The following is a 24,120-nucleotide window of genomic DNA, read 5'->3' as shown; positions in this document are numbered from 1 at the left end:
TGTAGTCAAAGTGTAGCAAAGAAACTGGCAAAACATATATATGTTTAAATACTATGCAACCTAATCAGAAAATTCAAATCTACATGAAAAACAAATATCCAGTAGGCTTGATTTTCCGTACAAACATACAGATTGTATATATATATATATACACACACACACACACACACACACACGCACACACATATATATGTATATTATATATTTATATTATATGCATATATGTATATTAAATATTGATTATATTAGTGTCAGTTTATTTAAAGAAGTCTAAAATGCAAATTGTTAAACTTGTTTTATTGTTTGATGTCTGCATCATTAAAAACAAACTGCTTGCATATCTTAACCAGATGATTCATGCCTTGTTTTACAATTAATAGGAAATAAAGCACATGAAGCATTAAAGAGTCTAGTTTACACATTTTAACAAGTTAAATTGTGCCATATTTAACAATTAGTAGTCACTGAAGCATGAACTGCAGGTAAAGAAAACAGGAGAAAGTTTGTGAGAAAGAATTCTTAACTGCATTCAAAATGTACACATCTGTGGTTCTCCACATCTTTTAAATATAGTTAATTAAATTTTGTGAAAGAAATTCCTAATATAACATACTTCTACAGGTTTTTCCCTTCTTTTCTTATTTGTTTACACAATGTTTACTACTATGCAAACCTCAAAAAGTGCAGCCTTGACTTAGATACTGTGATGTCATTCTCATGACAATGACAACTCTCCCTTAAAGCCTTTTGTCTAATATTGCAAAGTAAGCAATTAACTCCCACAGTGTCTCTTTTTTGATGTTTTATGTTGCAACTTTACGTCTGCTGTTTGTCTCTCTCTCCCTCTCTGTCTCCATTCTCTTATGTTTCTACGTATGCCTGTTCAGTCATTACAATAAGCTTTTCAATCCACTCCTCCAGTTCTTTTCTCTTACAAGCTTTCTCACTTTCTTTTTTTTCCCATGGTTTCCACCTGCTTGTTTTTGTACAACAGATGTGCATGCTATCCTCCCACACTAACACAATACTCCCAAAAACACCGACCACGGTCAGAATTAAAACATATATTTTTCTTCATCAAATTAAGCTTTCTTACTCTCTTCTTTTCTTAATATTTACATGGTTATGTCACTTGAAACACATTTAGTACATTACTATAATATTTATTGGAAAGCCTTCTGCTTTTTTTTCCTGCAGTTTATACCTCCTTTAGAAGTAAATGATGATTCTAGGTCTATAGCACAGGAGAAACATGCTTTCAAGAGTTAGATGTTTCCTTTCGCAAGCTTTTTATGTATTTAATAATTTTAATTCTGTTTGTTCTCTAATGAAGTTCCTTTTACAAAAACTATGATTAAATTAGTCATCTTAAGTATTGTGAACAACCAAACAACATAGTTTTACTGCTACTCAGGATAGCACGTTTAATTTACATTTGATAAGATCATGTGACTGCATTACAAAGCCTGTTAACTTCAGTAAGAGGAATATGTGATACTCATGGACAGTGTAGTTTTCCAAGCAGATTTGTTGTGAAACTTCAAAACGTCTGTAATAAAAGGCAATTGTATAGCTAACATCATTCAGCAAGTTGGTTCGGTGGTTACTGGTAATTTTTCTTTGACTGTAGGAATCAAAATTCTTGGAGGATCAACAGTCAGGAAAGCAGAATCAGATGAAACAACATTTGAATGCTTGGCATGCAGGAAGGATAAAAATACATGATTACCCCACAGCAAGCATAGTTGCCTGGCTCTCTCAAGACTAATCAAAACAAACCATTACAGATTTCTGATAACTTGTGCCAAAGCAGGACAAGGCTCCAAGTCTCAAATTGCTGAAAGCTCACTTTCTCCCCTTTACAGGAAAGAAACTTCTTAGGGCTGTTTGGGCCAATTTAGGGTAAATATGTTAAGGGACCTAAATCTACAACTTATCAAAATCAATATTGTAACAGGGGAAAATCTATGATGATGTCATTCTGCAGACAAATAAAGACAAAGTAACTGCCCACTACCCTGTCAACCAAATTATGTTAATGTCTGATGGAGCAAAATGATTTACAACCCAATTATATCAAAGGGGTTTCTGCAAAAAAAAAAAAAAAAAAACATCTAACAGACTGGGACACTGCACCAGACAAGTGACACAGCAATCTTGGTCTCCAGATAAAACTCTCTAAAGCTTAAGGCCAATTTGTGCTCTGTTGCAAAGGTACTGTTAGAATCCTGGCTTCCATCATTACCAATAATCTACAAACACAGGGAATTATCCAAAATAGTAATCTCCTTTTACCATAATAACTATCCAGAATTAAATAATAATCATTCTAGGTGAAACAAGTATAATGGAATTGTATCAGTAAAGCATTACTTGAGCATGGAAATTTTTTTCTTTTTCTGTTCTTTTTTCCTTAATTTTTATACTGAAATGAGGCAGTGAAATTTCAGAGCTATTATCCTTTAAGTTATTACAAATATGTTTTACTTTGACAATCCAGTTTTATTTCAAAGAGGTGGATGGGGTTGTAAGAAGGCATACAAACCCCAACCTGCTTCAACGTTCAAAAATAATTATTTGGTGGTCCATTTAAAATGAGAGTGGCTATTACATGTGACCGTCTTTTCTTGTTTTCATTATCTCCTTCCTTAAATTATGTAGATGTGGATATCTTTAGATTTGGGTGGCACAGTGGTACAACGGTCAGAGTTGTTATTTCACAGCAAGAGGTTCTCGAGTTCGATTCTCAGCTGGGGTATCTTCTGTAAAGGAGTCTGCATGTCCTTCCTGTGTTTGCATGGGTTTTGTCCGGGTGCTCTGTTTTCTCCCTCATTTCCAAGACATGCTGCAGGTGGATTGGACATTCTAAATTGGCCCTAGTTGTGAATCTGTGCATGTGTGTGCCTTCTGAGGAAGGCTGGGAGCTTGACTGGCAACTCAACAATGTATGAATATACATCAGCCTCCAGCTGTATAATAGACTGGATTCTCACCAACACCCCCATCACTACCACCAGCCCACAACCCTATCAGACTCACTTAGTGACCATCTCCCTACCTCCATTCTAAGATACAACTCTCACACACTTAAACCCCACCTTTTCAAAGACTGCAGAAAACTATCTACATTTAATCCTTTACAGTTTAACTCTATACTACAAAACATTGACTGGTCCATCCTTAAACAACTTCCTCTAAATGATTCTGTTAACACTTTTAACAACATCTTCCTAAATACTCTAGACTCCCTAGCTCCCTCTAGGAAGATTCGAGTGACATCCAATCATGCTGCCTGGATTTCAAAAGAAACTAAGTCCATCATGAAACAAAGAGACAGTTTCTGCAAAGCCTGGAGCAAATCTAAATAAACACCTCTTCTACTCAAATACAAACAACTACGCAATCTTGCTAAAAAACAGGTAATAATAGACAAGAAGTCATTCTATAGCTCAGGGCAGAACAAATATAAATCAAACCCTCGTAAATTCTGGACAACACTCAACAGCATCCTCCACCCTGGTAATCCCTCTAACCCCTCACCCTACCCAAACACAACTCATGAGGAAACAGCTACCCTACTAAACTCACATTTTATCTCCTCCATACAAAATCTCCTACCCTCTCAACCCACCTCTCCCTCAGTACCTGTCCCCTCACCCACCCCCAACACTTCACCCTTTTACTTCAAGCCTGTGCCCATTTCCTACATCAAATCTCTACTTGTACTCAAACCATGCTCCCCCTCCACTGACAAATTACCTCCAACCTTCCTTAAACTCGCAGCTGATTCTATCGCCTACCCAGTAACAATATTAATAAATAGATCTATGCAAGAATCTACTGTTCCTACCCTTTGGAAATCCTTCTACACTATCCCTCTCCACAAAGGAGGTAACTCCACTGACCCTTCAAACTACCGACACATTGCCATTCTGTCCCCACTATCTAAGATACTCGAAAAATGCATCCACACTCAACTTATGAATCACCTTCTCAATCAAAACTTACTCACCCCTACCCAACATGGCTTTCGCCCCTATCACAGCACAACTAATGCTCTACTATCCTTCACTCACACCATAGCAGAATCTCTGGACAACAATAAACTTACTTCCTGCCTCTTTCTTGACCTCCCCAAAGCCTTTGATACAGTGTCTCATCCACTACTACTATCTAAACTCACTAACTTTCATCTCTCCACCCCCACCCTCAACTGGTTTGCTAGCTATCTGTCTGAACACAAACAATCAGTTAAATGGCTCTCTTCCCCTTCTCCCTTCTTACCTCACTCTACTGGTGTGCCACAAGGTTCCATCTTGGGTCCCCTCTTATTCAACATCTTCACCAATGACCTTTTCACCTCATGCCATCAGTCCTCACTTATACAATATGCAGACAACTCCACAATCATTTCTACAGCCAACAACATCTCTGACCTACACTCCCTAACCCAAACAGCTCTACTATCCACTGAACAATGGCTTTCAGAAAACTTACTGATTCTCAATCCTACTAAAACAAAACTCTTACTCTTCCTACCTCACTCTCTTAATCATCTTAAATCCTCCTTTGTCATTAAGTCATGCAATAACACAGCTATCCTACCTGACACCCACACAAAACTCCTTGGAGTCATTATCGACGATGAATTAAAATTCAATCAACACATACAGCAATGTATAAAGAAAACACATCAGAAATTAGGCCTCTTATACCGAAACAAAAAATATCTCAGTCCTGATGCTAGACTCACCCTAGGACAAGCACTCCTCCTCCCCTCAGTCCTCTATGCTGCTCCAGTTCTCACAAATATCCAAAAAACTACCCTGAATAAACTCCAACAATCCTACCACAAAATAGCCAGATTCATCACCAACTCCCCAAACAACACACACCACTGCATTGCTTTGAAGTCTCTACAATGGCAAGAACTCCCACAACTACTACATCTCTATCAATTTCACATGTTGCACTCTGTGCTCTTTAAACCATCCTACTGTCCATCCTTATCTCTCCTTGTCTCTGTCTGCACCCCATCTCGACCCCTCCGCACCTCTAATCAACAATTGCTTGATATTTACCACCCAAATAAGTCAGTAGGTAAGCTACTCTACAAACACTCTGTGGCCCAAGCCTGGAACAAACTACCCCTTGACATTCGCTCTGTCTCTCACACCCCACTATTTAAAAGAAAACTAAAGACTCATTTACTCAATTCCAGAATTTGCCCCAGCTATGACCCTACATAATTCCCTCCTCCCCCCACATTGGAATCACTCCATCTATTCTTGTCATACTTCTGAACTCTATCCCCACCAGTACAGTTACCTAGCAAAAAATAAAAAAAAAACCTTGTGCTGTCATTTAACTATTGTTAATTTTGTTTATTATTTACTACTGTATTGTTTTGTTTGTGTTTTACTACTGAAATGACTAGTTTTATTTCTATTGTTTGCTATACCTGTATACTACTGTAGTGTTTTTTTTTATTGTACTATCTGGAGCTTTTCTCCTCGGGTCTCCACTGAAAATGGGACAAAATCCCAGTTGGACTAACCCAGTCAACAAATGTCAATAACTAAATAAAATAAAATAAATAAATAAATATACCGGGATCATAGGAGGTTACTAGGCTATTGGCCCTGAGGCCTTTATAAGGCTAGCCAAGAGTTCAGCACATGTTTAGACAAATCAGCACCTGATGCCCCTGTCCAGCAGGGACACTGGTGGAATCCCAGGGATGTATTTTATGTTTCCCATCCTGTTATCTATGTTGCGCTTATAAAGGGGTAAAGAGGTACTCTGTTTGATGTGGACAGGGAGTCTATTCCATAGATGGGGGAGTCTCTGGAACACAAATCTGTCCCACCAACAAGTCTCGTTGATGTCACAGACCAGGTTGAGGCCACGCATCTGTGTTACTCGAGTGGAGCTTGACTTGCAGATATGCAGCAGTCCCATCAAGGTGGGGTCCGCCATCGCCTTGTATGCCAGACAGAGGTCACCTCGGAGGAGTCTGTATGAAACTGAGTAGAGGGATAGAACTTTTAGCCTATCTCTGTATGGTAGATGTTTGAGGCCCTAGATTCTCCTGAAGAGGAACCTCTGTGGTCTCTCCAGCTGCTGAATGTGCTTTGCAAGGTACATGCCAAAAGGGGCACTGTACTCAATAATGGGCATAAAAAAGAGAAGACTACAGGGATAAGAAAAACAGGAACAAGTAAACTCTGAAAATGAAAAGCAGATGTATGGGTAAAGCACAAAATTCATCTCTTTTACCCAGAATTTAATCATAAGCGCTTTCGTTCATTCCTAATTACATGAACTCCTTCAGACAAATTCAAAATTCACTGACATCCATTTAAATAATCCCCACCAAAAATTTATGATGACATCACCCATTAAACAAAGTCTTAAAGGCCGATATACTCTTTAAATACAACAAATATATGCTCAATAGGTTAGTTTAACCAATTGCACTTACAGTTAAATCATTATAAAAATATAATGAATTATTAAAAATTATTATTCCTATTAATGTTATAGCATAACATTCTAAAATCTTTAAACTTAACCTGAACATTTTTTCAGAATTAAAAACATTCATGCCACAATATTTTTTCATCTTATCTTGCTAAAGATTTCAATTTTAAGATACAGCAAAGGGAGCAATTTTCATTAAGACCTGGGAAAGCATATGCGTATGCATTTAGTTTTAACTGCCAAAGGAGTTATTTTTCTTCTAATCTTAATGCCCATGGCCCCCTGATATTTTTCTTAACCTGTTCTATCACTAAATATCGAAAATAATGGTTATGATTTACCAAAATATGTTTTGCTAAAGCATTAGGGTTACCCCCTCCCAATATTATATTGATCTTCATATACACGTTGTCTAAAGTTCCTCTCAGTTTTTCCTATATAAAATACAGGATATAACTGGCACCTAGCTAAATATATGACCCCTTTAGTATCACAGAAAAATTTCCCTTTGATTTTAAAGGTTCTATCACGGAGTACAAAAGTTTTTGTAACATCCATATATCTGCAATGTGAACATTGGCCACATTTATTCATCCCATAATTCTGAGGAAAATTATTCCCATAACTCTTAGGTATCATTTTAATATGATGTCCCCTTCTGAAGATTACTTTTGGGTTATCACCAACTCTAGCTATTAGAGATGGATCTTCTCTCAAAAGGGCCCAATTTTTTGTTAGAATATTTTTCAAAATATGGGAATCACTTGAGAAAGGGGTAATAAAACCAAATTTATATTCAATATTCTTGAATACAACATTAGTAGTATCTGCTACTTCAATTTCTTGGTGGGCCTCTACCAATCCTTTATTCAAAATAGGTCTAAAGTGACCCACTTCTCCCTTTTTATGTACTTCCAAAACCAGTTCATCCATGAATCCCATAGGGTAACCCCTCTTAAAGAACATCTTTTTTAGGGTGGCACATTCAATTTCAAAATCTACCATTAATGAGGTCACCCTAGTAGCCCTTACTAGTTGTCCCTTAACAACTGCTTTTCTTTGGTGAAAGGGATGAGAGCTATCAAAGTGTAGAAATGTATTTGAATATGTTGGTTTCCTATATATTTTCCCCAGATATCTGCCCTTAATCCTATCCTTAACCAATTGGACATCTAAGAATGCTATTAGATCAGTGTCAAACTGGTGAGTAAACTCAAGGAAGTAAAATTACAGATTTTTTTCTACAAAACCTGCAGTTGTTTCTGCGTTCCTCTGCCAAATCACAAAAATATTGTCCAGGTATCTGGTATACCAATACATTTGATTCATAGCATTCCTATCTTTGAATAAGTATTCCTTTTCCCAGTATGCCATCCCTGTATTTGCAAAACTGGCTCCGCAGAGGGACCCCATCACCACCCTGCTCTTCTGCAGAAAGTATTCGTTATTGAATAAAATAAAATTATTAGTAAGGACACTATCCAAGAGTCTTTCAATATGGTTAATTTCCACTGAATCCACTCCTTTCAGTAATAAGAAATTAACTACCCAATTAACACCTACATCCTGTAGAACAACAGTATACAAATCTTTAACACCGATTGTTAAAAAATTATAATCGTATTGAAAATCCAAGTTGTTAATCCTTTCTAAAAAAACTCCACGAGTCCTTACAGATTTGCATCTCAGTACTCGAGTGTTTTTTTTTTTTTTAATTTAGAACCTTTAAAATCAAAGGGAAATTTTGCTGTGACAATAAAGGGGTCATATATTTAGCTGGGTGTCAGTCATGTCCTGTATTTTATATAGAAAAAACTAAGAGGAACTTTAGACAACGTGTATATGAACATCAATATAATATTGGGAGGGGTAACCCTAATAATGCTTTAGCAAAACATATTTTGGTAAATCAAAACCATTATTTTCGATATTTAGTGACAGAACAGGTTAAAAAAAATATCAGGAGTGGGCCATGGGCATTAAGATTAGACGAAAAAGAACTCCTTTGGCAGTTAAAGCTAAATGCATATGCATTCCCAGGCCTTAATGAAAACTGCTCCCTTGGCTGTATCTTAAAAATGAAATCTTTAGCAAGATAAGATGAAAAAATATTGGGGCATGAATGTTTTTAATTCTGAAAAATGCTCAGGTTAAGTTGAAAAATTTTAGAATGTTATGCTATAGAGATGTTTTTAGTCAAGGTTTAGTAACATTAATAGGAATAATGATTTTTAATAATTCATTACATTTTTTTATAATGATTTAACTAAGTGTAATTGTTTATACTAACCTATTGAGCATATATTTGTTGCACTTAAAGAGTGTATGGGACTTTAAGACTTTGTTTAATGGGTGATGTCATCATAACTTTTTGGCGGGGATTATTTAAATGGATGTCAGTGAATTTTGAATTTGTCTGAAGAAGTTCATGTAATTTGGAATGAACAAAAGCACTTACGATTAAATTCCGGGTAAAAGAGATGAATTTTGTGCTTTATCCATACATCTGCTTTTCATTTTTGAAGTATACAGGGATGTTATGACCTCAGCATGCTGCGGTGGTACGGCAGTAGCGTTGTTACCTCACAGCAAGAGTTTCTCCCGTTCGATTCTCGGCTGAGCTTGGGAGTGCCTTCTGTGTGGAGTCTGCATGTCCTCCCCGCAGTTGGGTAGCGTTCAAAAAACATGAGTGCGTAAATGGGCGTGCCTTCATTGAAGGTTGGGCGTCGAGCTGGCATCTCAGCGTTTTGTAAAAATCTACTGCCAATCATTAGCGGACCGGAGTTACGCTGTGGCGACCCCTAACTGGGAAAAGTCAAAAGACAAACAGCAACAACAACAGGGATGTTATGACCTCCTTGTCTCTGGATGAGATACCCTTACCTATGAGGTGGGCTATGTACAAGGCTTTCTGTACAACGGAAGCAACATGGTTGTCAAAAGTCAGGCTGGTATCAGCCTAGGTGCCCAAATCCCTCACTACTGATTGCTTGCTTAGGACGTTATCAATGTGATAATTTATGGGGACATCACTCTCCCCAAAGGGGGATAATGATGCATTTTTTGGTATTCAGCTTGAGGCCATGTTTCTGGCATCAGTTATTTGTCTGAGTGAGACCCTTCTGAAGGATGTCCACATCACTGGGGGAACTGATGACAGCACCCAGCTTGCAGTCATCTGCAAACTTGGTCAGCCATAGCCCACTGGTGTTGGCCTGCACCTCAGAAAAGTATATCCCAAATAACAGAGGCCCCATGATTTAACCCTGGGTTACGCCGCTTGTTACGGTCTACTGCTTCCCCTATTTTGACTAGGTGGGTTCTATCAGTGAGCCAGTTTGCTACCCATCTGGTAACATATGGATTGTTGCCTAGGTGAGATAGTTTATCTATTATGCCCGACTGGGGAATAGTGTCAAAGGTTTGGCCAGGTCAAGGTAGGAGCTGTGCACTGTCCTCCCCTCATCCATGGCTTTGGTAACTTTCTCAAAGAAGTCGACCAAATGTAGCAAACATGACCTTCCCTTGATGAAGTCAGACTGTGTGGGATCAAATGTTTGGAGGTTACCAATGTCCTTGTTAATGAAGTTCATGAAAATCCATTCCATGGCCTTGCAGTTTAGGCTAGTTAGGCTGATGGGTTTATAATTTCTTGGGTCAGTAGACACTCCACCTTTGTGTAAAGGGATGACAGTGGCTGTCATCCACTCAGCTGGGATGAAGCCAGTAGTCAGGCTTTGGTTGAATAGAGTGCCTAATGGGTGCTGGAAGTTCTTAACTGATTTCACGCAGGATGCAGCCTGGGTCGTTATTGGGTCCCATGGAGGCTGTATTCTTTGCCTTTGAGAGAGCAGTGATGACCTGTTCCCTAGATATAAGGGGAAGGGGTCAAGTACTGGGGATGTCTTGATTTACTGATGGGGGGTGAGAGGGGTAAAGTTTTCATTGAATCTGTCAGCCAGCAAGTTTGCTATATCTACGGCATTTGTATATGTGATGTCCTTGACCACCAGTTCTGAACAGATCTGGGTGCTTCCTTTGAGGTTGCAGACATATGTGAAGAAAGTCTTATGATTGTCTTTAGTAAATGTGATCAATTTGGACTCAAAGTTTGCTTTGGAGGATTTCACTAGTGCTCTTATTTGCTTGTTCAGGCTAAGGAGACATTGCTTCTAATTGGGCACCTGCTCCTTCTAGGTCTTGGACAGCAATTTTTTTCCTTTTCTTATAGAGTTTATTTATTGCAGTTGTCCACCAGACAGGTTTATTCTTCCTTGTGGAGGATGATTTAGTTCTGTCAGGTATTCCTTTTTCCATGCATCTATATAAATGCTTGTATAGTGCTTTTGTGTGTTTTGGATATTGGTGCCAGTTCCTACAGAGGGGGAGGGGACCGTGAAGCTGTTTATACCACCCCTCAGGAGGTTGTAATCAGCTTTGGAGAAGTTTTTATGTCTGATCCTAGCTGGGGAGGGGGGGGTTGGGGGAGTGTGACTTCAAAATTAACCGCTTTAGGGTCCGATCTTACCAGGGTGCATGATACTATAGGGATGCTGCAGTGGTTACTCATGTTGGTTAATACCAAGATCAAGATATTATCACCTCTTGTGGGGGTATCGATTAGCTGTTCCAAGGCATTTGCATTGACAAAATCAAGGAATGTCTGGGCATTTGTGTCCTGGCATGGGTCGTTCTTCCAGTCTATGTTTGGGAAGTTAAAGTCACCCAGGATCAGGATAAAGGGTTGAATCCTGACAGATTCGAACAGGTCCAAATAGGTGGATTGGGCATCTTGAGTCAGATTTGGGGGCCGGTAAATAGCTATGATTTGAAAAGGGGTCTTGCCAATGGTTAACTACACCTGGAGTGTCTCCTGTGCATCATACAGTTTGACCAGCATAGTGGTATGTATGTATTTAATGTATATTGGAACTCCACCTCCTTTGGCTTTACTGCCCACAGTTTGGGGTCTGAATGTATGATAGGATGAGTAACCAGGTAAGCCTGGGGTGCTCTCCGCAGCGTTGAACAAGGTTTCTGTGACTGCACAGATGTCAGCATTTTCCAGGGTTAGGAATGCTTGCAATGAGTGCAGTTTCATGTCTAGACTCCTAGCATTTAGCAGCATGACCTTTAATTTGTGTTTTGTTGAAATTATTATGTTGGTAGTCTTAACCTCATCACTTTTCCTAAAAAAGGCACTATAGGGATGGCGAGAGCCTTTGCCAGAAGCCTGAAGCCCAAGTGAGACAGATGCAGGCCATCTCTGGCAAAGCACCGTGGACTGTCAATCATATCTTCCCAGGCTATCAGGTACTGGATCCCTCTGGAATGACACCAGAAACTAAGCCAATTGTTAAAGTCAATCATTTTCTGTTTGTACTGAGGCATCATTCTGGGTGACAGTAGAATGCTGCTTATGGCTAGGGCATATCTGCCTGGGACACAATCAGCGAGCTCAACCATGTCTCTCTTTATATAGTCCAGAGAGTACGTTTCAAGTCATTCACATCAACATGGACTATGACGGAGTCATAACAGTAGCTGTTGTTGAGATACTTTAGTGCGTATGTGATATGGCGGATTCTGGCACCTGACAGACAATTAACAGTGACTTTCTCCTTATCCAGCCTGGTGAGAGACACAACTGTGTGTCTCACAATGGAGGCTCCTCTGACTAATATATTGGGTTTATGGGGGAAGCCTTACTGGCTATGAGGCACAGGTGTGTGGACTATGCGTGGTATGTGGTGTGGAGGGCTGTGGAGATCATGGATATATCTATTATGTCAAGATGTAATGTATTACAGAAGTAATGGTTAACATTTGTATCCGCAGGATCCCAAGAAACACTTGTACTCTGGTGTCCAACCCTGAGATCGCACTACAGTGAGGAAAGGGCAAATATTCCGACCTTCACTGTACTGCGATCCCACAAGAAGCACTTTGAGGTCCGGCATTTTCGATCTTTAGAACATTCGACATTCTGAAAATTTGCTCATATGATATAGACCCAAGCAGTTATTGTAGCCAATTTATCAAATGACATTTTACCCACATTTTTGGATAGGGTCCTTGCTACATTTACATACGGCATCTGTAGGTGTTCCAAAATATTGATAGGTTGCACTGCCTTTATTTGTGGGCATCAAAGAATTTGGTTGTTAATTCCTCAATAACTGTAAATATTTGAACTAGAAGAATGTGATGGATGGTGTCATGCTTCAGGTTGACTGCTATGTACCTACAAGGCGTAATTTGCTTGGAAACTATGGGTAAAAGGCTATATCTTAGGTGAAGTTGGTCGGTATGACTGAATGTTCTCTTTTGTTGTGTGATCTGAGTATTAACTATGTCTTGTGGTGCATTACTACCTACATTTGCCACAACCCATCAGAACAAACCCTTCTATATATGTCACTAATGGCAATGTTGACTGGCATTGGCATCTGCAGAAGGGAACATGTTTAAATCCATTTTGCATATGAGACTTCTACGTATGTTGTTCAGGAATTCATGTAAGATTGTGTTTCTATATTCTTTACCCCCTCCCCTTGACTTGCCAGTCATCAAGCCACATCCTACTGGACTGAAGCTCATTCATTCACTAACAGTGCAGACCTCTGTCCCTCAAATCCTTTAGGACAAGTGTTTTCCAGAAGAGACTTTATGAATGCAAAAATCAGGAAGTTTTCACCGTCATTTTTTGTACCCTGATCCCCCTCTCGTGGTGGCATCATTAGCACCTGCATCACAAGGACTGCTTACCGCCCCACCCTTTTATACGTGCTTCCTCACATTCCTCACACAAGCTATCAACAGCTACCATCACAGGCCGGGGAGACCATTTTCACATCCTCCCCATACCTGGCTGACTATGTCATGACTAAAGTCTGCTCTCTAGATGAGGCTCTGTCGTTACAAAAATTATGCAAGTTAGCCAGAAACCACAGTCCCATTCACCAGGTTGAGCATGCCAATTCTTCCTCCCTTTGTCATCATACATCCAGTCAACTAACTGAAGTCAGGGCTTTATCTTGATATGATACAGTCCAGGCCCATGTAAAATCCTTTATCCTCCTTTGACTTCTATACTGGTTGCAAGTATAAAAAACGCACTGTGAATGCTATGCTTCACAAATCTTCTAATGTGCTTGCTAAGACCATGAGAGATATATATATTTTTTTAATTTGAAAGGTTTTTGGACAGGTTTGTACAAGGTAGCTACAAGGTGCTTACTTTCAGCATAAGAAGATAAAATTACAAATGTCTTACATAAATAAAAAAGCTTGAGAGTATAAGTGTATTTTCTATAATAAGATGACATTTGGTTAAACCTACTTGACACAAGCACATTTGAAATGTCCATTTAGTACACATATTTCATGATAAGACATACATATGACACTGGCTTGTAGTTGCAGTACTTTGAAAATTAAATTAAACGCGGTGTAGAAGATCCAGTAGCAGAACCAAAACAATGTGCCTCTAACGAGGATTTCTATCTACTTGTAATAGTTTCAGATCTCTCATCAAGATGTGTGTTACAAATGCAATCGTATTAGTATCACTATAGTTACTAGTTTTTCAACAGATACTAAGGTAACGGGACTAAACCATTGTAAATTTTGAGGTAACCTAGAATAGTACAAGTACACAGTACAAAGACATATTTACAATATACAGATACAGATAACAGTTCCCAGGTATATGAGAACAATAAATGTCCCTGTATGACCAAATACATCTGGTGAAGTCACGCCAACTCACATGCTGGCATGTCTGAATCAGTATGCTATGTGAATAGTGCTGTAGCCTGTAAGACTTGCCTATGGTACAGTTCATAGGTTCATAGGTGTGCACTAGGCTAATGGCCCTGGTGCCTTTACAACCGTAGCCCATAGAAGTGCCATGGCATTGTGCCGCCCGTCATTCATTCCCAGTGTCTCTATCAAGTACAGCCACTAGAGTGATCCCCGGGATGAACTTTCTATTTCCTATCCACTCATTAAGATTTCTCTTCAAGAGGGCTAATAAGGTGCTCTGCTTGACATGTACGGGAAGTGTGTTTTGGAGCATGGGCAGTCTCTGGGTTATGAAGCTGTCCCTCCAGCATGTTTTGTTGATTGTGGTAATGAATGTTTAAATCATTAATGAGCTAACAGAATCACTGTTGTACATACAACTGGAAGCTGTCAACATCTGGTAAGTTTTCTTGCTCTCTCTTCAGTAATACAATATCCAATGATGACTTTTGCTCTGTTGCAGAAAGTACATAAGTACGCATGATAGCATTTTCTTGTAATGATTATAAGGGCAATGGAATCTCACTTGTTAAGAGTTATGGAAAGAGCATAGTTATCTTCCGCTATTAACATTTAAAAGAGAGGATGCTTTATTTTCTAATTCTATGTTATAACTTTAGGCAAATCTCTTCCTAACAGGCAAGCTGTTTTTGTTAATTTTATTAGAGGATGTCTTACTAACAGAATGAAAACAAGTTCCTCTACAGAATCAGACTGACTTGGTTCTATTGTATATAATCTGTGTAAGTTATCCTATTTTTATCTCACTTTCTTTCACCGATGGTATTTGATTTCAGGGTGTTATTATTTGTCCTTTGCTGACTCTCAGGATAAATTAAAGAGCTTTGGATGATAAAAAAAAAAAAAAAAAATCAGAGCAGGAGAAATGGAAGTCCGTATAAAACCGTATATACTGATAAAACAAGTGGATTGTGGGTTCTATACTGTATTGCCTTTTCAATTTAGGATACCGCCACTGGCAAAATTAGAAAATTAAGTTGACACTGCATATTTGTTTTAACTTATAATATTTAAAGTTTAAAAGTCTACACCACAGTCTAACCACTGACAAAGGCTTTTGATACCATCCCTCAGGCAGGTATAATTAAAAAGTTAGACAAGCATAATTTAATCCGCTACATTGTCCGCTGAATTGTAAACTGGCTATCCAACAAATATCAAGAAGTGAAAATTGCCGATACCCTCTTTGAATGTAAAATTATAACTAGTAACATACCAGAAAACTGGCACTGGGCCCCCTGCTACTTGTCAAACATCTATGATAATATCTCTGAATTGTGGTTGAACAAGTTTGCTGAGGACTACAAGCTGGGCAGTGTCATCTGCTCATCCACTGTTACTAAACTCCTCTAAAAAGGGTTGGCACATCACTGGTGCACTGACAACTGTGTTTAGCTAAGTGCAACAAAGTTTGGCACAGTAGTGTTAAAAAAAAAAAAACTATTGGATGCTTATATGTTATAAGTGGTGCTCCTCTTCAAACAGGCACAGTTGAAAATATCTGGGTACTTACATGAAAAACTCTTATTATTTGGTTTCCACCATAATCAGGAAATCATTCAATCTGGCCCAGTTAATTTCAAATCTTCTTTTTCTTCTTTCGGCTTTTTCTCGGTTAGGGATCGCCACAGCGGATCATCTGTCTGCTCATGATTGGCAGTGGAGTTTTACGGTGTCGAGTTGCCAGCCCAGTGCCCAACTTTCCACAGAAGGCACACACACACACACACACACACACACACACACACACACACACACACACACACACACACACCTAGGGCCAATTTAGAGTGTCCAATCCACCTACTGCATGTCTTTGGGATGTGGGAGGAAGCCGGAGCACCCCTTGGAAACCCACGTCACCACAGGGAGGACATGCAGACTCCACACAGAAGGCACCCCAGCCAAGGATCGAACTGGAGAACTTCTTGCTGTGAGGTGGCAATGCTAACCGTTGCACCACCGTGGCCCAGTTAATTTCAAATAAATATCATTAATATCCAAAGATATTATATTTCCACTGCACTCTGCCCTTATTACATCCACCAAAAAATACAAGGCCCTTTAGGTATGTGCAAAGCCACCAATATTACTCAACTGGAAAAATTAAAGGATTTAAATCTTTAATTTATCCCAACAGTTTAGCACAGCCCTACTTATACTGATGACTCTATCAGCTACTCTGGGCTGGCCAAGGCCTTGCTTTTCCAGACATGAAAGTCCAAATCCTATTTGACCACCTATTTTTTCACAAACCCAGCAGCTTAACAAACACTTGTAATACAGGCCTACATTTACTTTAATAAAAATAAACAGCATATTCCCAGCATATGGAATAAGTTACCACTACAAATCAAGCAAAGTGCTACTTTATTTGTCTTTAAGGTTAGTCTTGATGACTGGATTATTAGACATAAATTTACACCAGGGTTATCATCTACTTTCCTGCTTGATTTCAGATGTGGGCACAATTAAGTATTTGTAAAGCGTGACAAAAATTAAGGGCATCTACTCAAATAGGTGCATAATGGCAATCCTCTTATGATGCCTGTGAATGCATTCCTACTGTTGTTCTGATGTTCAGATAAGCAATCTTAATAGACTTAGTAACAAGACGTTTATGAAGCTCACTAGAAAGACTATGCTGCCACAAATCAAGCATCATGTACAAATGATCGTTAGAGGTGCATGTAATAGTCAAGTGTGATTATATGTCATTGATTAAGGTGTATATATATATATATATATATATCTATATATGTGTGTGTGTGTGTGTGTGTGTGTGTGTGTGTGTGTGCATGTGTGTGTGTGTGGGGGGGGGGGATCATAGTGACATTGACATTGCCAAAATTACAGATGTCCAAATCCCAAATTACTGAGACACTAGTTGAATGAAAGAGCAGTATGCCGAAACACACACCACTGAAATAACACAGTACACAAAACACCAACAGTACAACATGCCCTAAAACATTTATGCAGGGAGGCAATCCCCCCTGCACCTCCCACACCCCCTGCTAATTATATATACCAACTCCAAGACTGCACTACAGTGATAGAAAGGGTATATTTCCCAATCATCACTGTACTGTGCTCTCCATGTAAACCTACTGATGCTCCATGTTACCTGTTTTGGTGGTGTGTGTTTTGGCATACTGATCTTTCGTTCAAGTGGTGTTTCAGACTTCTGATCCCGGTAATTTGGGATTTCGACATCTGTAATTTCAGCGATGTCACTAGGCCCCATATATATATATATATATATATATATATATATATATATATATATATATATATATATATATATATATATGTTTATATCAAGGGGAAGGAAAAGTTGTAGAAAAATACATAGGTGTTTTCACATTATTATATTCCTAAACAAAAGGGCAAGGCACATTCCCAGTCCCCGAGGTATCATGACCTCTCACTATGTAATGCCAGCACTCTGAAATCATACAACAGTTCCATTGTTTGTGCCAGCATTAAACAACATTTTAATTACAAAGGGTAGACCAAAGTGTTGTATTTTTATGTAGATGGTTCCCTATCAGATAAGTGAATCCTTACATTATTAAAATTCAAATGATTGAGCCAAAAGGCTCACATCCCATAATATGGAAGTGACTAAAAAAAAAAAAAAAAAACACTGTTTTTTCTTTTTTTTTAGGGACCTGTGTAGGATCATGGCAAGCATGGATTAGAGCACTGAGCATTTCCCCACTGTGGTGCTATCGTGGAGTTTGGATATATATAAGTATCGGGGGTATTGAGGTGCAAAACAGATGTTTGTATAAGAACAGGGATCACATAAATATAGTTTTAAAAGAAAAAAATCCTACATCAATACATTATTCTGTTTGTACTGGCCTAAAAAATGCAGCCATATTAAAAAGCAGGCCTGTATCTTCACTTTATATTTCACATTTTACATGCAGTTTCAATAAGTGCAGTTTCAAAAGAACAGATTGTTTCAGTGAAAGATAGGAATGAGAGATGTGCTAAAAAAGTGCATAGAACATTTGGTACAGAAACAGGACTTGTTTAGATAGTACAAGGCTTGGGAACAAAGGTTACAGAGACATGCAAAACTTATAGGAAGTTCATGGGTTTTAGTATTATGAGAGATACTTTCTAGACAAAAGTTTGTTGAGATACTAAGAAGACTGTGTACAGAAGTCAGGTCAAATGTCTAGCAGTTCAGATATTCAGAGGTCAGAAAAAGTTCAGAAACTACAGAAAACAGTGCAGTTTGTTGTTCATTCTGCCACTGCAGAATATAGGAATGATTCAGAGTTCAGAGTTTCAATGGACAGTGTAATTCATTCTTCCAAACTACAGAAGTCTTAGTGTTTGGTCTGGTTCAGTTTTTCAGCAAGACTTGCTCAGATCTTGTTAAATTATTACATCTACCTCCAGAGTATGCTGCTATTACGTAATAAACCACCTTTGTCAAACTCAGAGTGAGGAAAGACTTTTATTCTGAAATGTACAAAAAGATCTGATATATATAAAGGAGAAGCTGAGATATTTGCATTTGTTAAGTACACCTTTGGGTAATTAAAAAATAAAGGCATTTATTTCAGTCCTTACAGCTTGTTTTGTTTTGCCATTGAAATATTTCAGGATTTGAGCATTTTGTCTCTATTATTTGACATTTGATAATGACAGCATGCACTCATCTGATAGGGATCCAGACACATAAATAGTTCAATATAGTTTATATTCTAAAACAAGTGTTTCACAATTTATCTGTACTACAGTGCCGTGGGAAGGAAATGTTAACAGTGCATCGCAGTGCATTGCAGTGGAATTTTAACAATGCCTTACAGTGAATTACTGTACAGTGGGAGTGTTAACAATGTTCTACAGCATATTGCAGTGGCAGTTTTATCAATGAGCTACAGTGTGCTGCAATGGGAGTCTGAAGTTAAATGCTTTCAGAATATCATTTCACTTAGTTTAATGCACCATAAGTTCCTGCTTTATTCATTCTATCGACATTTTGGATTCCACTGTAGTAACTGTAAAGTAATGCTATATTCATAATTTTCATTTAGTTGGCGACTTTAACATCATTGTGTGAAACTTTTGCTCATATGACATACATCATCATGGATAACATTAGGAGCAAGACAATAACGTTACAGATAGTGCAGTACAGTTATGCATATTTTCTGTAAAAGGAAACACGTATCCTCAGTTATGTGTATGGGAAAACCAGACTTTATTTTTCCCCCACAGCGATTTCTGCAGACAACTTGAAAACCCTCATTGTAATGGCTGTCATTTTTCAGGTCCTTGTGAGATTTTTTTTCCTGAAATATTCACATATGTTGGATGAAATCAAGTTGCTTTTATATTTTGCACATACCAGAGCAAAAACTACTGATCATTTAAAGTTTTATTACACTGACAGAAAATTTGCAGTATTGAATGTTTTCATGTCTGTTTATGCTTGTTAAAAATATCATACTTCAGTTTTCTCATTTTTCATAAACTTTTTTGTTTTGTTTTGAGAAACAAAAATTCAAAGTAACTCTTGACTGTTACTCATCAAAAAAGTGAAAGTGGACTTCTCCCAATAAAAATGGTCTATCAATTTTTTCACTGGCCTGACCTTTATATCAGAGTCATTTCACTATTTTGTGCAAATTGCTGAGTTAAAAAAGTCTTATGAGATGATTATTTAAAAAAAAGAAGTACTGAAACTGAATCAGACACACCTGACTGGCACCTGAATAGTTATCATTGTGCAATATAAGGCTGGATGTCTTTGTTACCTCCTCAAGTGCTTTTCTTCTTGAGGAATACTGAAACCTGTCATCTGCTAAGTAGCATACCCATAAAATACAGAAATGTAACATTCTAGTTATTAATAAGAAGGCATTTCTTGTTTAATTTTAGTGCAGATGAAGTCCATGCTCAGAAATGCATTTTTATTTACCTTTCTCTAGGCATCTGGTGGTTAGGATTATGGTGGCACCGTATGCTAAGACTAAAAAGTTTGCGAGCCAAGCGTTGGATTTTTTGCCGTCGAGCCTCCATTGAACTTTGCAGCAACTTGTATCGCATTTGCAAGTCCCAGTCATTGCCCCAGTGCTGGTGAATATTTCCAATAGTTAAAAAGTGCGTGGAAGGTAACCTTTTCATGAACGATTTAAATTCATCTAGAAGCAAAGAGATCCATCAGTTATATATACTAACACTTCACCATTACACACAATTCAAAAGTCAGCTTTATGAATGCATAGTAAATGCAGAAGAAAAAATATAAAAATTATTTTCAACTAAATTTCAATCACTTCTATGCTTAAGTGAACAGCAGAGGAGGAATACAATGTTTAATACCAAGTATTGAGGAAACAATAGTGTTTCAGAGGATTTTTTCATTCTGAACACACATTCAGATACAAACCTAAAAGTCCATGCAATACCAGCTAAACACCTACAAATGCAGTAATGTCATGCAATGGAATTTGTAATAGTTTAATAAAATATTTTTTTACAGAACACCATTATATCACGCTTGCCTCTGTGGGAGAGGGTTGAAGAATATGAAGATTAAAATGAATTGGTTTTACTCTGACAGAAAGTTTAATTGTTAATAGTCTGAATTTCTGAAAAAATCTGCAAGTACTGTACAGAACTGTAAAGCAATAATCACAGACATCATTTGTCTTATTACATCGCTATGCAGTGATCTTTGTATTAATTTTTTCTTTGTGTTGCCATCTTTACTGTAAAGTTCGTTAAAAATCTTCAATAACATGAAGACTTGTACTTAAAAACACTTTATGTGGACTCCTTGTATTAGCATTATAGTACTGTGTGTCTGGAAAAGTACTCGGGTAGTATATTGAACAACTGTTTTGTTGGGACCAGCTCAATAAACCTCTTCTTCTTTCGGCTGCTCCCGTTAGGGGTCGCCACGGCAGATCAACTGTTTCCATTTCTTCCTATCCTCTGCATCTTGCTCTGTTACACCAACCACCTGCATGTCCTCTCTTACCACATCCATAAACCTTATCTTAGGCCTTCCTCTTTTCCTGTTACCTGACAGCTTCATCCTTAGCATCTTTTTCCCAATATACTCTGCATCCCTCCTCAGCACACGTCCAAACCAATGTAATCTTGCCTCTCTGGCTTTGTCTCCAAACCTTCCAACCTGGGCTAAGCCCCTAATATACTTATTCCTAATCCTGTCCATCCTCGTCACACCCAGTGCAAATCTTAACATCTTCAACTCTGCCACGTCAAGCTCTGACTCCTGCCTTTTTGTCAATGCCACTGTGTCCAACCCATATAATATAGCTGGTCTCTCTACCCTCTTGTAGACCTTCCTTTTCACTCTTACTGGTACTCGTCTGTCACAAATCACTCCTGGCACTCTTCTCCACCCACTCCATCCTGCCTGTACTCTCTTCTTCACCTCTCTTCCACACTCATCCTAAGTACGTAAACTCATCCACCTTTGCCACCAGCTTAATAAACTACCAGTTTCAATTAAGATAGGGTGCAATTTTTTTTTTATAGAAGTATTAGAAACATAGTCTTCTACTCAGAAAAAAAGAAAAAATATATATAATTGTTTTAGTTACTAGGACCTCAATTAACTGATATTCATGAAACCAGTCTTTGAAGGAAGCTAGACCTCTTTTGGAGTCCTACAGATAGAGCACAAACTGTGTGGTATTACTGTCCCGTTTCATTGGGCAGACTGCCCCAACAGCAAATTTTGTGCATCCAGTAGTACAAAATGTATTAAGCACAAACGTGATTACATTTAAAGCTGTGGTGAGGGGTCCTCCTGGCATGACAAGGTGTTCACTTCTGAGGTTTTGTCAACCTCCTTTCAAACATTCTTCCTTGCAATTTCAGGATTTGCTGGGCTGATGTGAAGTACTACCCTATATCCTGTTTTTCCTATATGCAACACATTTCTTTTTCATGTATCAATACATTATCCTATTCATAATAGAAGGAACAGGATGTGAAAAATACACAAAGGTGTACAAAGGTGTACAGAAACACACACACAGATGGTCGCACAGATACCCATATACTCAAAGACACATATACAGACAGACATGTAGATAGATTATCAACAAATTGTTGTAGTATAGTGTTATGCTGATTTTTTTCATTTTTTTTTAATTTATGCACACACACATGCATGTGTATGTTTGTGTGTGTGTATGTATGTATATATATATATATATATATATATATATATATATATATATATATATATATACAGACACATGAAATTGTGCATTTTATTTTACTGTGTGTGTCCGCATGCATGTTTGCCTTTCTTTTTGGTGTGTGTGTTTTGTGTGTGAGAGTATGTGTGTCTGGGTGCATTTGTGTGCATTTTATTTTATTGTAGGTGTGAATCTGTGTGTGTGTGTGTGTGTGTGTGTGTGTGTGTGTGTGTGTGTGTGTGTGTGTGTGTGTGTGTGTGTACATATGTGCATGAATGTGTGGTTGTAAAGGTGTACATCTTTGCAAGTGTGGATGTGCGTGTGTTGTGGGACATTTAAATAAATTAATTAATTAAGTGAATGGAGAGCAGCTATTGACATTTCTGCGCATAATGGAGGACCTTCCACACACCCATGATTCTCACCAGCCTCATATGCAAAGCCATGGAAAGACTTATCATGGAACTAATCAGTCAGGTCATAGGGAATCTCCAAATACTGTACGATCTCAGTTTGAATTCATCAATTGCAGGTCATGCTTTCTCAACCTGGTGGAAGCTTTTGATGCAATTCCCGATTCAGCCATACTAGAAAAGCTAAATAAACCTGGAATAAACCTCTATGCCACCTGCTGGATTGCTAACTGTCTCACAGATAGGATGCTGGAAATCAAAATGGGGGAAATTGCCTCCATAAGGAGACCAGTCACCAGTGGAACCCTTCAGGGTTCTATGTTGGGACCGCTCCTGTCTGGCATCTATTTTTCTGACGTGAAGGTCAATATTAAAGGGTTCTGTCTAACTAAGTTTGAAGATTACTGCAGGCTAGGAGCAGTCCCATAATTGCCAAATGGCTTTTAGCCATCCTGCAGGAAGGTTTATTCCCAAATAAACAAACTGGCATCAACATCACAGACTGAAACTAAATGCAAAAAATGCATTATTTTGGTATCCTTTGGAAAGTCATCTACCCCAGGGGAACTACAAAACTGGCAATACGCCATTAAAAGCCAGCCAGTTGTTTATGATTTGGGAAGTTAGTAACCTAACCTTTGACCAGCGGGTGTCATTTGCTGATAGAAGTCATTCTACACTGCACAGCTTATAAACAAAGGGATTATGTCTATATCTAGGGATGTCATTGCCCCCTTTTACTTAGCCCTCATTAGGCCAATCATTGAATATAAATCCTCCTTTGGCATATATATGTCTAGACACATGCAACAATTGGAACATCCACAGAGATACAGTACTTAAAGGATTCAAGGTTTAAACACCTTGTCCTGCACTGACTAACTCAAAGGTCTGTCACTATACTCTGTATCCTACAGACTGCTAAGAGATGACCTGTGTCTGGCAAATATGGTATCCTCCAACTAAATACTGATGGATTTATTGCAGGCCAACAAGTCAAATGACATCAGAAATACTCTGTCTAGGGATCTAAAACCTCTTCTGCTACATCATTAGAACAGTTTGTGGGGACAGCAATATCTCGTAGAGTATTAGACTGCTCTACAGAGGCCTCCACATCCACATAAAACAAAGTTCAACCCTGTCCATATTCAAGTGCAACTTGGATCTATGGATTTGAAACAGAAAAA

The 24,120-nt window shown here is 38.3% G+C and overlaps 1 protein-coding gene across 4 annotated transcripts in view; it reads right to left on the bottom strand.

Moving 5' to 3' along the window:
* Window positions 1–24,120, bottom strand: part of BRINP1 (BMP/retinoic acid inducible neural specific 1) — a 1,471,690-nt gene that overhangs the window by 130,837 nt on the left and 1,316,733 nt on the right. For all 4 annotated transcript variants that reach the window (XM_044058041.1, XM_044058038.1, XM_044058040.1 and 1 more), the window contains exon 7: window positions 20,258–20,480. In XM_044058041.1, the coding sequence (XP_043913976.1) occupies window positions 20,258–20,480 (223 nt within the window). The remainder of the gene's footprint in view (window positions 1–20,257; window positions 20,481–24,120) is intronic.

This window comes from Protopterus annectens, chromosome 16.part0 (genome assembly GCF_019279795.1).
Source record: "Protopterus annectens isolate FY-2018-M chromosome 16.part0, PAN1.0, whole genome shotgun sequence".
Lineage (NCBI taxonomy): Eukaryota > Metazoa > Chordata > Ceratodontiformes > Protopteridae > Protopterus > Protopterus annectens.
Note: the sequence above shows the minus strand (reverse complement) of the source record. Positions and strands in the feature narration are given on the sequence as shown.